The following is a 15,791-nucleotide window of genomic DNA, read 5'->3' on the forward strand; positions in this document are numbered from 1 at the left end:
ATTCGCTGTCTTCTCCAGGAATTCTGGGTGGCGTTGATCCCTCAAGGAATTGTCTCCCACCGCCTCCATTTCTCGGAGAGGACGTTCGACATTCCAATCCCGACCAAAACCCATACCTACCCACGGCATCAGCCATCGTATGATCCTGAAAATCCACTGCCGCCAACATCTTGGGGTCCCACGACCGTGGCCCCTCTGGGATATATTGTACATGCGCGCTCCGGAGACAAGTCATCCAATTGCAACGTTGGCTTTTACGTTCGCCACGCAGACGAGTACGAGTGGCTCAAGTCGACCCTGACAATTGCGAACATAAAAGCGCTTCTTGGTGATGATTACAAGGGTGGATTGGTCGAAAGGTTTGAGCTTCCAAACCTCTGGGCTGTCCACTTCCTTTTGCTTGATCATCTGGACCGTGGAGTTGCAAGCAGCAGCACATATGACATTCTCGGAAAGAATGTCGCCGAGTATCTGCGAGCCAAATATGTTGAGATTCCCACCGCATTTTTAGAAAGAGGGAAAATCTGAAGGAGGTCACTGCTTGCCTGTTGGGTGCAGTTCTGGTCGCCTGTCGGAACAAATTTGTCTAGTAGGGCGATATTAACGCAAGTACTCTTTCTCGAATGTCGTTCACAGTGCCTTGTAGCTCGGGATATGAGATGTTCGTGTTGGAGGTGGAACACCCTTTCAGATTTTTGATCAGAAGAGAACAACTACTCCTTGAACTCGAGAGGGTCTTGACACTGCTTCTGGCTCCACATTCTGTAAATGCTGCAAGAGTGATGTAACGCGAGTTCTGCATCATCTTGGGGCAAAAAGGGGGCTTGCACTTAACACAAGTACTGAAGTGGTCTTTGTTTGCCAGCGACTACCCTGTGAGCCCGAACGGCAAGGTGTCTTCTTGAAGGTCTGTGGCAAGTTGTCCATGGGAATTCCATTCATTCTGTCGTAGATTGTGCCATTTGTCGTTGTCGATACATTATGACGGGTCCCAGACAAGACTAACAGTGATTATCGGCCCTTCTGACCATGATTCGAATACGCCGCTTTCAATCACCGCTCGCCTACCACTCACCTTGAAACTCACCTTTGACCCACGTACTACTTACCTCCGACCCACTTCTTGCTCAATCATGATTCCTGATCTTGCGCTAGATCAGGATACCGGCCCTAGCGGTCGGAAAGGTTCCCTAAGGTGAAAACCCCTGGAAACACCGTGACCACTCGCCGAATATAGCTAGCCTCGTTGAAGAGAGAGACGGACAGACCAGTATCTTGCGAAAGCTCCAGGTCTCCGCTGCTCAGGTCTCAAGATCCAGAGCACGGCCTTCTTACCCTTTCCATCTAGCTAGTGTCATCAAATTTATAAACCAGGTTACACTTTCTGCTCAGACCGGTAGCACGGCATTGGCCACGGCGTCCCTCTGGCGGCACTTGTCCGGCACCGGATGTATAACGGATTGTTCATTGTTACAAGGCGTGTGGTTATTACTTACCCCACAATGTCTTGCCATTTCCTTGTGGCAGAGATCCTGGTGCCAATTCAATTGGTCTAACAGACTTTTGGCCAGCGTAGGGAAGCGAGCGATAGGCAGATATACAACCATGGCACAGAACACACCGGCATACTCTGCATCCAAGACTGGAGCGCCAACGATCCTTTCTGTCGTCATCACCGTGGACCTCGCTAACATCGACAAGTTTCTCAAGGGCTTCCACATCTGCATGATCCCATTATCGAGGAAGTAGTGTCTGTCATTTGAAATGTACCAGAACATCGAGGAGCCTGGAGTATTTCGCATTCTAGATCTCTGGGATGGTGACGAAGACTGGTTCATGTCGGTGAGTCGGGACCAAGCCAGTGCTTCACTATCTTCGCCTGTCGTGCCCGCTAATCAAGACCCTTTTTTCCATTCGTAGATGCAAGCGAAGAAACCGTACTACGTGCCGTCCTATGAGGCCACCACGAAGCTCTGGACAAAGCCTCGTAAGTCATCGGGAGAATCCCATGCCGGAATGGAAGATGGCCTAGGTTCAGCACCTCAAAGCTGCTGCAATGATGTGATGAGCGTTCGGCCAGTCTTTCGTTTGTCTGGCCCTTGATGCACGGTCGAATACACGGGCAAGCACGGCGGCCGTGCATCCAGGCGAGATGACAAATGGCGGGCGGTAGGTTTAATAATCGGTCAGACGCCCAGCATGAACGCGACGTCTTCCGGTCATGGTCAGGGCTACATGTGGCTTTCCAGAAATCTACATGTCTGACGCGAAAGTTCATCGTCTACAGGTGAATGATAACATGGCGGACGAGGGTACATCGATACATATCATTACTGCCGTGACACACCCTGCCAACCGTGCATGATCGCGCGGGAGTGGGCTCGGCTCCCAGACTATGCATACATATAGTTCCCTCTCCGCGGATGGTGCAGACCATCAGGTAGTTTCGACTCCAAGGTCTTCGTCAATCGAGGTTCGCGACCAACAGACAATCACTGACGACCTGCCTCGCTGTGGTGAACATTACCTCTCCCTTCTCCCCTCTCTCTGCGCCAACACCCCAAGCAATCCCTATGGAGAACAAAGCCGTCTGGCTCCAGGGGCCCGGCAAAGAGCCATGGGTCTCATCAGCACCCGTCCCAGAACCTGGACCTGGTGAACTGCTCCTGAGAGTAGGCTGGCTGTCCATTCCTGTCCGTGCTAAGACTGAAAAACAACCAGATCAAAGGCGTGGCCGTTCAACCTGGAGAGTGGAAGATTCAAGCGGGACTCATCCCAGTTCCTCTGACATATCCAACCATCATCGGACGCAAGTTGCAGTGTCAAATATCTCCGAGGCTTCAGTTCTGATTTATTTACGTTCCTCAGTCTCGTGTTCAGGCGTTGTCGAAAAAGTCGGTTCCGGGATCACCAGATTTGCTCCGGGAGACCGCGTCGCTACCAACACCACTGGTGTCTTGAAAAATGACTCTCGCTTCGGTGCCTACCAGCGGTTTGCGCTTACGCCTCAAGTCCTGACTTCCAAGGTAAAAGATCAATCCAAGAAACCCCAAGAAGACAACCGGGAGCGCTCTGCTGACCACACTGCCTTTTTCAAAAGATTGGTAACACTTCCTTCGACGTGGCGGCCTCCCTGTCCACGGCATATTCGTCAATGAGCGCGCTCTTCATCCATCTCAACCTGGAAAGGCCGCCTAGCAAAGGTCAAGCAGCACCCAGGGCAGAAAAGGTTCTGATCTGGGGCATTTCATCCTCTTTTGGCGCCCTTGCAGCTCAACTTGCCCAGCAAGCTGGCTACGAGGTCGTCGGCGTGGCCGCAGGGCGCCATTCCGAGTTGGCCAGGTCGTTTGGGTTAGATCACTTCGTCGACCGCAAGTCGTCATCCGTCGTGCAGGAGCTGACCGCTCTTGGGCCTTACAAGGCCGTCTTCGCCGGACAAGACTCCGCGGAGGATCAAGTCAAGATGGGCCAAGTCCTGGCTGCTCACGGTGGAGGCCGCATTCTGTCTGCCGCGGGCATCCAACCTGGCGTGGTATTTCCAGCCGGTGTCTCTGGATTCTTCCAGCAGTACTTGGACGACTTCCTAGACCCTCAGAACAAAGACTTCGTTGAATGGGTCTGGTGGGACTACCTCGAAGCTGCGATCACGGATGGGAGGCTCAAGTCGGTTCCGCTAGAGGTCATGGAGGGTCTATCGCACACCACCGAAGCATGGGACCTTCTCCGTCACCACAAGGTCGGGGGCAAGAGGATTATTATCGTACCGGAGTCTGAGTGATATCCGGGCGAGAGATCAGTGTTTCCAGGAGCGATAGTGCCAGTTTCAAGCGCTAATTAACTCCATTGCTCTTATAGTCTTGACATCCTAGTCAATATGACCATCTGAAGAATACTATAACCTCTCCTTTTGCAACTCGCACGATCAACGATCAGCGAGGACTTATGGCTATTATTTTCTGTAATCGAGAACGTCAAAAGCAAGCTACTATCGCCACTCAATCAGCAGGGAATTTACATCAGAACAAGATCTTTACACGTACAGAAAATGAACCTTCAAGAAATGGGCACTGGACTCAGAGGCGTGAGATTGGCAATGGACTCAGGAACGGACATCCCCAGGGGGAGCCATCAACAGTTTGTCCAGTTCATTAACGCGGCCTGTGTATTCTGGTGTATACTGTCTGCCATTGAAACAAAACAGAGGCTGGCCGGACAACTGCCGCCCAGAGACTCTAAATCAGATGTGAATAGGCACATTTGGTTCAGACGATGCATGGAAAGCCTTGGAGTTCCGCCTGGTGTCTTGCTGCGGAAAAACCCGAATCCAGACATATATGGGTGGCTGTATACTCTGTCTATTAGCTGAGAGAGTGGAAATCTTATGTGCTAGGCTCGATTTCTTGCAACCGCTGCTCCCGGGCCGAAATGTACAGCACGGTCGAGATTGCAGAAAGGCTAGTTTGTGAGGTTTGGTAGGTCTTTAAATGCCACCAATCTGCACCAAGTTTGTTGTTCTTGCGGCCACAGCCGTGGAACCGCTGGAAAAGGGTATTTGAAGGAGAACTAAACCCAACCGGGGCCAAACGAGGAGACTCTCCAATGACCCGGAATATTTCCCAGGATGTCGCCACCATCCACCCACATTCGCAAACGGCGCCTTCACCGAACCCTTCGAATCGTACGTTCGGGGGTGGACTTATCCCGCTTTTCTTTGCCATTCTATGCTATAATCCATGGAGTGTCACATCGAGCTGATGGAGCTATCGGAAACATACCACGGTTTTCCATCTGGGGTCTCGATGGAGCAAGTTCTCGCGATGCAAGCAAAATTGGTCCGCTCACCCTCTTGCGCGGACGGGGCCAAAGGGATGGAACACACTTATCCTTCAGTGGCCGCGACAGTTCTGATGCATCTTCGCTTGTGATAAGTCTCGAGAATTGGTATTTCAGACTCTCGCGGGCAGCCTGTTCCCTAGTCGAGAGCCCTGGCCTTGCGCAAACAAACACGAAATGCCTTCCACAGTCAAGCTTGGAGAGTACCTGTTTACCCGCCTTCATCAACTGGGAGTGCGCTCGATCCATGGGGTACCAGGCGACTACAACTTGACCTTGTTGGATCATATCGAACCTTCAGGACTCCATTGGGTCGGGAATTGCAATGAGCTGGATGCGGGATATGCTGCGGATGGCTATGCACGAATCAATGGCCTGGGAGCACTCATAACCACGTTCGGGGTCGGCGAGCTGTCAGCCATCAATGCCATCGCTGGAGCATACTGCGAACGAGCAGCAGTGGTACATATCGTTGGCACTCCCGAAAGAGCTGTTCAGGATTGTCGCCTGAAGGTTCACCACACCTTTGCTGATGGCAACTTTGACCGCTTCGCTCAGATGCACGCCCAGATCACAGTGGCACAGGCGAGTCTTAAGGATCCCCAGTCGGCACCGGAGCAAATTGACGCGATCTTGAAGCAATGTCTTTTGCACAGCAGACCCGTCTATCTCCAGGTGCCGGTTGACCTGGTGGATGCATCCGTTGAAACTGGCAGATTGCGGTCAGAGTGTCTATTGGCGGACCTCACTTTGGCAGAGATCAAGCCCACACCAGCCCAGGATCGGGCGCTGTCAATAGTCCTGGACAAGATCAAAACCGCCAAGCGACCAACCATTTTGGTAGACGGCGAGAGCAGAGCACTTCGGATCACTGAGGACGTCCAGCGCATTGTTCAACTCACGAAGTGGCCCACCTGGGTGACGGTATTCGCGAAGGGTCTTGTGGACGAGACGGCTTCCAACGTTCACGGAGTCTACCGAGGCAGCTACGATCCAAAGGCGAAAGCTTTCGTCGATAATTCAGATCTTGTTTTATGTTTCGGTCCTCACTTTAGCACCACCAACACTTTCGACACTACCAGCATTCCTCCTCAAGCAGTCACTATCAGCTTCACAGACAACGAGATTCGGGTAGGCGAGCAAACATATCGCGACATCCCCACCAGATCTGCGGTGTCGCGCTTGCGACAGGAGCTGAGTGCCCTGGATTTGGATCTTCCGGCAACGCAGGAGGCCGAGCTACCAGGTAAAGCCCGCAAAGGGTGCTTGTCATCGCTTCCGAGCGAACAGAGTATCACACAAGACCGATTGTGGCATCTCCTCGGCAACTTCATCCGAGAAGGCGATATTGTCCTGGGAGAGACCGGCACTGCAGGCTACGGCATCCAAGAGATGGCACTTCCACCGCATACGCGCGTATTTGCACCGGTGACTTGGCTCTCGATTGGGTATATGCTTCCGGCGGCTCAAGGAGCAGCTCTAGCGCAAAGAGAGCTGATAGCTTCTTCGGTTTATCACGGTATCAACCAGGCGCGTACTGTGCTCTTCATCGGCGATGGCAGCTTCCAGATGACCGTGCAGGAGCTTGGTACCATCATACGTGAAAAGCTGGATGTCATAATCTTCCTGCTCAACAATGATGGCTACACGATCGAACGATGTATTCATGGCTTGAAGAAGCGGTACAACGATATTGCCCCTTGGCGCTATACGCAAGCGCCCCATTTCCTGGGAGCTGACGATGATGTCTTTACGGCCACCGTGAATACCTGGGGAGAATTGCAGCGAGTGCTATCGTCGCCAAAGTTCACCAGCGGCAGCGGGTTGAGAATGGTGGAAATCATGCTCGACCGGGAGGATGTGCTGGAAGGCCCTCTGCTTGATTTGCTCCGGGAGGAACGGAAGGCAAGCTCTGGAGAATCGTAGCATAACCACGGAGAGCATTCGCAGATATGGTTTCGTTTCAGCCTGGACCATCCGATGCCCTTTGTTTGGGACGATCTAGTATAGGGGAAGCATATTACATATTACCCCTTCAATCGTATATGGCCGCGAGCCATTTGTGGTCAGTCAGAAAGTCTATGACCTTGGTAAGCGATACTGCGGGACGACCGCGGTATCTAGGAGTCCTTCTTGCCCAGCTTCGGAAGGTGCTGCCTAAGTTCTTGCCAGAAGCCCAGCGGGGTGTCAACGAAGCTGGCTTCATACGCATCGATGACAGGGCGTTCCCAAACGAGATCTGCCTCTTCCGGCTTCACAATCTTTGTCTTCTTCACCACCTTGAACCCCACGTACAGCAACGGGCAGACAAAACACATGGTGTAGTACGAGAAGAACGTCCCCACGTCCCACCACCCAGGCAAGAACGTGGTGTAGCCGTACGTGCCGACGATGCAGATCATGAATATCATGGCGACCCACGCGACGTACGGTTGGCCCCAGCCCCTGTACGGCAAGGTCTTTCGATCGTAGCCTTGGGCCTTCAGTGCGCGATAGAAGAAGATATAGATGATGCACTACAGAGACCAGCCGATATAGTTAGGAGATGAGGGTGCGCAGCTAAGGGGGCATACAGGGGGAATTCTCACCATGACGATGAAGTCGATGATTTGGGATGCCTCGGTGAGGTTGGTCAGCCTGGTTGCGACGTTAGCACCTGTCTGTCACAGAGCGTATGGGGGGCGTGCGCACCAAGTGATGACTTGTGTACTGCTGGTTCCCAGTGTGAGCAGGGACAAGAGCGGAAACACCATCGTGATGCAGAAGCAGTAGATGGGCACTCCGGCCTTGGTGCATCTTTGCAGGAACCTCGGAGCATGGCCGTCCAGAGAGAGGCCGTAGAGGGTCCTGGAAGCGCAGTAGCTGTGAAGTCGTCATCAGCCTCCGTCCCGGTCAAGTCTTCCCGTTGATCAACTTACACGTAGGTGTTTCCGGCGGAGAAGATGCTTGTGACGAGAAGAGCATTTGTGAGGTCGGGAAGCACCGTAATGCCCATGTTCTGCATGGCGATAACATATGCAGATGCGCCAGCTGTCCCCGAAGAGCCCCCGTTGAGCACGGCGTTCAGGGTCGGGTCGTTGTACGGCACCACAATACCGACACAGAGAGCTCCGAGGATGAAGAAGATCCCGAATCGCCAATATACCGTCTTGAAGGCTTGTTTCAGGTGCTTTCTGGGATACATGGCCTCGCCGCTGACCATGGCCACGTACTCTGGTCCAACCACGGTGAAAGCAGCCATGAAAAGCGCGCCCAGGAATCCCTCGAAGCGACCGAGTGCGCCGGTGGTCACATATTCGGCAAAGGCCTACGTGGGATTAGCAAAAATTGGCGTGGTCGGGAATGTTGAGGATGTCTCACGCCAGGATTATTCCAGTATCGAAATCCGTATGCATCGTGCTGGGGGTTACCTCCAACCTGCATCCTGTTATCGAATGATGACGCCGTATAGGATCATGGAATTACACATACCATAGTGACAAAGGTAAAGGCAAAGACAATTCCGACGAGAATGACTTTGCCTCCCGAGAGCCAGAACTCGGACTCGCCGTACCACTTTACGGCAAAGAGGTTGATCAATCTGACCGATCAGTTCTAGTTCGAGGGATAACAACTGCGAAAGGGGTGATCTTACCCATAGAGAGCGATACACGCAAGGCAAATGGCCACCTTGGGAATGTTGTCGGACCAGAAGGTCAGGACGAGGTTCAGCGCCTCGATTTCCCACGGGATCAAGACAGCCTCGTACAGGAAGAAGTTCCAGCCCACCATGAACCCGAATGCTTCGTCGACCCACTTGGACCCCATTCGAATGAAAGAGCCGCTGACGGGCATAAAGACCGCCATCTCCGCCATACAGCTGTTGACCAGACCGAGGACGCACGAATACAGGGTGAATGCGATGAACAGGCCACCAGGACCGCCTTCAATGAGTCCGTATCCGATACTGACGAAGAGCGCCGTGCCGATCGAGCCGCCAATGGCGATGAGCTGCATTTGACGATTCGTCAACCGCCGCTTGAGCGAGTCGACATTTTCGACAACAGTGGTGGCTTCGCCTTCCTGCACCTCATATACACGCTTCTCGCCCATCTTTTCTACCGACGAGGCGGGTACCGGTTTGATGAACTCCATGACGGGCTCTGATCGATGTTGCAGGCATGGAATTGTCGCCGGGGGATACCAATTTATTTAATATGAGGCCATGGTTAGCATACTGCGACCATCAGCTGCTGGACGGCAAGATTGCGACATCGATTGGACTTGTTGCCACAATGATCCAGCTTCCTGACAAGGTAAATCTATACGATAGGTGGGAGCGACCGATCCTGTGGGAAGAGAACCATACTTGACCCGAAAACGGGTAGTAAATGGAGACTTCTTATCAGTCTGCCGGGGCTAGATCAGCGGTCGTCCCCTTGCCCGAAGATAAAGCCTAGTGAGCCGCCGTCTATCTCGATACAGGGGTTTCTTCTCATCCTCTCGCAGTCAAGACCCAAGACACCTTGTTCTTTCCTGATGCAACCTTCGTCTGTTTACCACGTGGGCATAACCAGGTTTTGTGTGTTTTCAGTGGTGAACTCCGCCAACGACGTGCCGGACTAAAGAGCGCCACAATCTCACTGAAAACTAAAAGCCCGTAACGTTGCAGAAGGGTCAGTGAGGATATGTCTCTGGGGTTGTTTCCCCAGGTGCCGGAGTGAATATTTTCCGGAGTGCTCTTCCAAGGCGTCCAACCGCCCTGACGAGGGCTGCTTCATCGGCAGACGCAAAGGTCAGACGGAAGAAAACAGCATTCCCTTCGTTGACCGGAGGACTTCCAGGCTCTTCGTTAGTCTTGACAACACCATCGCAAGTCAAGGAGGGTGTTTGAAAGGGGCTGCCCTTACAGGCTAGCACTCCTTCCTTCAACCCTTCTGCGTAGATCTTGTCCTCAATGCTTAGCAATGCTTGGTGTCTTGCCTCTGCGTCCATTGGTGTTCGGGACATATCTGGCAGCCGGCTACAGTCCACCTTCAGCCAGATGAACATCCCTGCATGGATGTCGTCCCAAGAGCATATATCCGTCAGTGATCCCCTCCCGAGCTCTGTTTCCATAGCTTTGAGCATTATGGTGGCTTTCCGCTGGTAGTTGCCCGCCAAAACCTTCAGCCAGTTCAGGAATCCATCATGCCCCCATGTCTCCGATACTAGCTTGTACACAGCCAGCTGACTGACCCCGCTGGACTGGACGAACCCCAAGTCATGCGCGGCTTGAAATGTCTCGACGATCGCCTTTGGCGCCGTGAGCCAACCCAGCCTGAGACCCGGCGCCAGGATTTTGGACGTGCTGTCGAGTCTTATCACACGTCCGGTTCTGGAGAGTGAAAGGTAGGAGGGAAGGTCGAGTGTGTCGGATCCACCGTGGGTTTGTGGGAAAAGCAAGTAGTAGTAAGGGTCATCCTCAAGAATGATGATGTCGTGTTTTTCGGCAACATCTACTATCTCTTGCCGCCGATGCCGAGACTGGGTTATGCCAGTAGGGTTGTGTCCGGTCGGTATCGTGTATAACAGCTTTGGTGCCGGCTTGCCCGGATGAAATTCATTCCAAGTCGATAGGATGCTGTCCAGACATTGAGGGTTTAGTCCATCTCCGTCCATGGCCACAGGGACCAGAGTCAGGCCCAAAGGTGTCGCTGCCTCTATCATGCCCGAATACGTGTACTCCTCCACCAGGACACAATCGCCGGGGTCGGTGAAGTTGCGAAAAGTGGTCTCCATTGCCAAGGTGTTCCCTCCAGTGAGACATATCTCCCAATCTGAATAAGGCGGAGAATGAACATGAGAGACGTGGGTGGTGAGGTATTGAATGAGTTGTTCAGACCCAAGGGAATAGCCGTAGGACAAAGCAATGGCTAAATCGATCGATGCTGACGGATCTTGCTTGCGCACCACCGCTGTCTCCTGTTTTGCCACACAATCATTGGTCTCGACAGCCTGGGCAGTCCAGGCAGTAGCATTGGGCAAAGAATACGCAAATTCCATCCTCTCGAACGGATAGGTGTCGGGCGATGGACGTCCTGTGCCGAGACTAATCATGTCTTCGCCCAACTCCGCCACGCTGGCTTTCAGAGACGATGGCTGTCTGACACGTCCTTCGCGACTGAGAAACTTGCTGACATCGATGGTTGACTTTGGCTTCTTGCCGTAGCAGTCGGCCTTGAACAGGCCTGCCGTTGTGATCGGGGCTAGAGTCCGTTGCAGTGTCCCGAGGTCTTTCAGGCGGTGAAAGCTCTTGCGACACGAATCACTGCTTTGCCCGAGTCCATTGGCTTCAGAGACACCGTAGCCGGAGCTGCCATTGAGTGTGTCGTTGAAAGAACCCATACTTCGGCTCTAGGAGTCCAGAGTAGTACGAATGAAAAGTCGTACAGGGATGGGTTGAGTTCCGGCTACCTTCGAGACGGAACTAAGAAGGCAGTAGTGGCTGGTAGTGACATGAGCAAGTAATTCATTTGCGAGACTGTATATTCTAGTTTTATAGAGCTTGACCTTGTGGATGAAGAGGCATCAACCAAAGGGCGCGATCGTAAATCTTGAGTCACATATTGCGGAGTATTTCCTTTGGCAAATCAAGTCCACAGCTCGCTCCGACCAAGCTAATCCTGATGTAGGCAAGAAAGGGAGACTGGCCACCCGACAAGGTTCATGATCTGAGGTCTTGTTGAGGGGAGGCGCATCTCCCGCTCCGCGGATCAATCCTCGCCAGTGGTTGTCGCTGTGACCCTCCTAGGATTGACAAGGTTTCAATCTTTGCCGGTATCGTAGAGTGAACCGGATCACCGCTAGTGACCTTCCTTCCCCTCTTGAGACTCTGTAAACATAACGTCTCAGGTACGCTGGATAAGCTACCCTTGCTGGGATATGACCTTCCGATGCAGGTTGTTCCACAATTGACGATCTGCAAAAGGGACCAATGGTTCTTCGTGCTACACGTTCCGTAGCGAGGCGGAACATAGGCTTGAGACAGTCCAGTACTGCAGGAACAGAGTATCCTTGTGACGGTCTTCATTCGAGCTGTCGCTTCATCATCTTCGATATGGTGGCTTTACCAGACAGATTGTAGATCGGAGACTTGCCAAAGAAATATCTTTCGTTTGGTCTATTCATGTTAAAATTGAGAAACGTGACGTAGCAACCATTGGTGCGGTGAACTCGGGTATTGGCAAACAGGTATGATCTGCTGCGCTATAGAAACCCAGCGAGTCCATTTTCCATCAATAATGCGTAATTCCAAGTTCATCTGATGTTGGTAGCTGTTAAGAAGAGGGTAGCCGTGGACTTGAACACGAGAAACTGATCTTGGGATGCTGCATTTCTCACTTACCTCTACTTTGCAAGTTGAGAGAGCGCGATATTCTGCTTGCTCCTGGCGCAGAATAACGTGTTGAGCTCTATTTCAATCCTTGGACCAAGAGAGACTTTTACGACTCTTCTGCCTTGTCGGCGTTGTGGGCTGGCGAGGCTATGGCTTGGCACTTGGCAATTTGGCAACGGGCTTGACCTTATCAGCCGAAGCTTGTCACAACCACGACGTCTTTTCTTGCTCTTATCTAGAATATCCCTTTAAATCGGCCATCGATATTTCATATACCAGCGCCCAGGCCTTCGAAAGCTGTTCCACCCATATCAAAGGGTGGCCGTGTGACCGAGCGCAATATGGATATATAATCGCCACAATGGAGGGCGTAGAGTCGGGCCCGACACCAATTCCACTGGCAAACAAAGGTAAGAACGAGTTTGGATGTATATGAGCCTCATACTTAGAGTGACGCTGTCAGACTGCCGTGTTTGCAACAGAAGGCGAATTCATTGCGACCGTGCTCTACCATTTTGCGCGAAATGCGCACGAAAAGGCGTTCAATGTCCTGGGTACGGACCAAGATTCCGCTGGACGAACGCTATTGCCATTCGCGGGCGTTTCAAAGGCCGTGGCGCGCCCAACCTATCCAACCAAGGCCAATCCCTCGACTTCGAGCCTCAATCTCTGCAGAAGATCAATGAGGAAGGCATCCCTGCTCCAACATCTCAGTTTGGGCTTGCTCTGGCTCAGCAGCTACCTCCGTCCGCGGCAAAACGTCTCCTTCAATACTATGCCACCAACATTGCACCACTGATGGTCTGGCTAGATTCGGAGAAGAATGAATATAAGCGTCTTGTTATTCCTCTAGCAGAGAAGGATACGATCCTCCGTCTGGCAGTTCTTACCATTTCCGCCGAACACATGCCGCATGAAGATCACCTTCCACCAGGTTTCTCACGGTCCACAGGCGAAGCTGCCATACTCATGATCACTGAACGAGTTCGCCAGATGACGGAGTGCAGTATGGATGATCCACAAATTGACGTCAATGGTGGGATCACCGCAGGAATTCTAGCTGCCATGCTAATTCTCTCAAACCATTCTCTGCTAAAGTCGGAGTTATCTCATGCTCAATCTCACCGGCAAGCGGCACGGATTTTGATGAACTCGCTGGCATTGAAACGGCCTCCTGATGACGACCTCACCATCTTTCTGAAAAACCAATTGGCTATTTACGACGTTCTGGCATGCACAACGTTATTCAACTATGACCATGTTGAGCACGCCGTCTTGCCACATGTTTTGCAACAAGACGTCCCTTTTGGAGATTTCCTTAATATCCTGCACCATGTTACCGTCATGTCACTCCGCAACTTCAAGAATACGAAGCAGGCTGAAAGTCTTGAAGAGGAATTCAAGCTTGCAAGAGGCTCGACATTGCTGGCTGCAGGAACGCTTACTCAGACGCTCACCCAATCGTCCAGACGAGACTTCATACGACTCGTTGAAGCATACCATCATGCTGGCATCCTATACGCGTATACTCGTCTTTACACAACCCCTACTGACGATGAACGAGCGGTTGGATTTCATACTGATGAGCTTTTCAAAGTCCTAGACCAGTTTGAAGACATAAACTCCTCTTTACACAACCTAGCATGGCCTCTTTTCATTGCCGGAACCTCTTGTTCGGGAGATAAAAAGCGCATGGAAATCATTAGCAGGTTGTGTCGAATGTTATCGACTAACACGCGGTTTGAGCATTACGCCAACCTCTCAGTCTTTCTCCAGGAGCTCTGGCAAAGTTCGACTTCGGACTGGACTCTACTTGCGCGTCAATGGGAGCGAAAGGGTACTCCGGTCATAGCAGTCTGAGGCAATATGATGGTTGTACCTTTCTGTTAAGTGTAAGGAAAGAAAACAACTTTTCTAAGCGGCCTTTGGAGTTTCTTGGTCCGTTTTACGCTGGAGTTCAAAGGCTATTTGGAATCTCCAATCACGGACAGCCGGTCTCGATGGTGCGCCTGTACAACGTGGAAGTTGTTGCCATGGTCGATTACACCAGACTCCCTGAGACTGAAGAATTCCATCCACAATCTACACCTGCTACCAACCGGCTCTATACTCTACTTGAGGTATTCCCGAATGGCTTCTTCTGGCGCATCCTTGTGCAAGAAGTTCGGAATTCTCTCAAACATCTCCCATGCACTTCGCCGCAGAAACTCAGTCTGCTCTTTGACCCATCGTTCAACCTCTTCCCGCTCGATCATCTCTCCCGTGTTTTCCTTCTCGGCCAGCCCCGCCAGAACCAGATCAATGCGACCTCGAAGACGGGTGAGCTTCTCCTTTAGGAACAGATTGCACATCAGGGGGATATCATCGTTTGCCGGGTCGACACTGCGAAGCGAAGAGTACCGGTCATCCAGATTGGGATCTGCGTACGTGTAGCTGGTCACCATGCTTATACGCTCCGGTACATTGGTCGCTCGGAGTGCAGCATGCTCAGTGCATCCGCCTTGCATGATGACCGCTCCACCCATCGTTGGACTTTTGACTTTAACAATGGAGCCATCTCCCGTTTTGATCGCCGTCTCTCCTCCTTGCATGGCACTCGTGTCGCTTAACATGACTACACATACGACGGGAACCTGGTCTTTGTGCCAGGAGTCAATTGGAACGTTGTCGTACGCAGACTTCTCCAGTTCCAGAGGCGATTTTGGTGGTAGAGGCGTTTCTGTGAGGTTATAAACCCCCGCCAACCCATCCGGACCAAGTTGAATGTTGACCATACCAATGTCGCCCGTTTTATAGAGCCGACGCAGCGGAAATCCAGCAGCTCGATCTATGGCAGCTTGGGTGGCGGGATGTTGCCATGCTTGCAGCATGAATTTTGCCGTCTTTTGCTCACACAGTCAGATCGACCCATTCCCAATCAACCATTTTTGCAGCGTGAAATAATCAAGCAAGGGGCGAGACCAACCTTTTCATGACCGGCGATGTAAGCAGGGGCACGGTCCCATGACCTGAGGTAGTTGTCCAGCATTTGCTTACTGAGCATCTCACGCCGCAGAATACGCACTCCCTCTTCGGAAAACAGAGGAAATGGGTCTGTGTAGCACAGATCCGGCGCGTTGTGAGGTTTTGGGAGCCCTACTTCTCCAAAAGTATGGCGTTGAGCAGGTGGTTGGAATGCTAGGTGGATTGCTGGATCGAAATCGGGCAGCTCAACTTCATCAAGAATCGTGGCTGGCTCCACGGTTGGGATCGCAGTCAGGGGTGTCGCAATATCGGCAGCCATATTGGTTGGTCACTGAGGTCGGAATCCCAATGGCGTCTGTCGTTGTGTGGTTGGAACACGGTGATAGATGGAAGCCGCACTCTCTTTATCTCCCACAGCATGCTCTGAGGGCTTAGTCACACTCGTCTTTCTCCGGAATCAGGGAAAGACTGAAAGAGATACATCAACCTTTCAGGTACTATTCGGGAGGCGGCATTTTATCTACTTGAGGTATATCTAGGGAGAAGCCGTTATCGTCCAGGATCTGGGCTTTTCGTTGCTTGGACGATGTCGGGCGACGTGATCCAGGCCTGGCAGTCAAGCAACCTCCCCAAAATC

At 52.1% G+C, this 15,791-nt stretch overlaps 6 protein-coding genes across 6 annotated transcripts; 3 read left to right on the top strand and 3 right to left on the bottom strand.

The window, feature by feature from the left end:
• Positions 1 to 2,573: 2,573 nt before the first annotated feature.
• Positions 2,574 to 3,869, top strand: PV07_03808 (uncharacterized protein; the record flags this gene model as incomplete). The annotated part of the gene is made up of 4 exons (XM_016390562.1): positions 2,574 to 2,672; positions 2,722 to 2,821; positions 2,869 to 3,026; positions 3,101 to 3,869. The coding sequence occupies 4 exons, from the start codon at positions 2,574 to 2,576 to the stop codon at positions 3,776 to 3,778; spliced, it is 1,035 nt and encodes a 344-aa protein (XP_016252464.1). The 3' UTR covers positions 3,779 to 3,869.
• Positions 3,870 to 4,798: 929 nt separating this feature from the next.
• PV07_03809 (uncharacterized protein) lies at positions 4,799 to 6,894 on the top strand. Its single transcript, XM_016390563.1, has one exon. The coding sequence runs from the start codon at positions 5,011 to 5,013 to the stop codon at positions 6,757 to 6,759; it is 1,749 nt and encodes a 582-aa protein (XP_016252465.1). The 5' UTR covers positions 4,799 to 5,010; the 3' UTR covers positions 6,760 to 6,894.
• A 59-nt stretch (positions 6,895 to 6,953) lies between these two features.
• Positions 6,954 to 8,967, bottom strand: PV07_03810 (uncharacterized protein; the record flags this gene model as incomplete). The annotated part of the gene is made up of 7 exons (XM_016390564.1): positions 6,954 to 7,349; positions 7,422 to 7,470; positions 7,525 to 7,695; positions 7,752 to 8,140; positions 8,194 to 8,250; positions 8,305 to 8,413; positions 8,468 to 8,967. 7 exons carry the CDS (start codon positions 8,965 to 8,967, stop codon positions 6,954 to 6,956), a joined length of 1,671 nt encoding a protein of 556 aa, XP_016252466.1.
• Positions 8,968 to 9,154: 187 nt separating this feature from the next.
• PV07_03811 (uncharacterized protein) lies at positions 9,155 to 11,332 on the bottom strand. Its single transcript, XM_016390565.1, has one exon. The coding sequence runs from the start codon at positions 11,197 to 11,199 to the stop codon at positions 9,490 to 9,492; it is 1,710 nt and encodes a 569-aa protein (XP_016252467.1). The 5' UTR covers positions 11,200 to 11,332; the 3' UTR covers positions 9,155 to 9,489.
• Positions 11,333 to 12,457: 1,125 nt separating this feature from the next.
• Positions 12,458 to 14,452, top strand: PV07_03812 (uncharacterized protein). The gene is made up of 2 exons (XM_016390566.1): positions 12,458 to 12,600; positions 12,654 to 14,452. The coding sequence occupies exons 1-2, from the start codon at positions 12,552 to 12,554 to the stop codon at positions 14,048 to 14,050; spliced, it is 1,446 nt and encodes a 481-aa protein (XP_016252468.1). The 5' UTR covers positions 12,458 to 12,551; the 3' UTR covers positions 14,051 to 14,452.
• Positions 14,302 to 15,473, bottom strand: PV07_03813 (uncharacterized protein; the record flags this gene model as incomplete). The annotated part of the gene is made up of 2 exons (XM_016390567.1): positions 14,302 to 15,072; positions 15,156 to 15,473. The coding sequence occupies 2 exons, from the start codon at positions 15,471 to 15,473 to the stop codon at positions 14,302 to 14,304; spliced, it is 1,089 nt and encodes a 362-aa protein (XP_016252469.1).
• Between the last annotated feature and the right edge of the window lie 318 nt (positions 15,474 to 15,791).

This window comes from Cladophialophora immunda, assembly GCF_000835495.1.
Source record: "Cladophialophora immunda strain CBS 83496 unplaced genomic scaffold supercont1.2, whole genome shotgun sequence".
NCBI lineage: Eukaryota > Fungi > Ascomycota > Eurotiomycetes > Chaetothyriales > Herpotrichiellaceae > Cladophialophora > Cladophialophora immunda.

Coding starts and splice junctions, on each gene's coding strand:
- PV07_03809 (XM_016390563.1), top strand. CDS start 5,011: ATGCCTTCCACAGTCAAGCTTGGAGAGTACCTGTTTACCCGCCTTCAT.
- PV07_03812 (XM_016390566.1), top strand. CDS start 12,552: ATGGAGGGCGTAGAGTCGGGCCCGACACCAATTCCACTGGCAAACAAA. Junction 12,601..12,653: donor AATTCCACTGGCAAACAAAG/GTAAGAACGAGT, acceptor TGACGCTGTCAG/ACTGCCGTGTTTGCAACAGA.
- PV07_03811 (XM_016390565.1), bottom strand. CDS start 11,199: ATGGGTTCTTTCAACGACACACTCAATGGCAGCTCCGGCTACGGTGTC.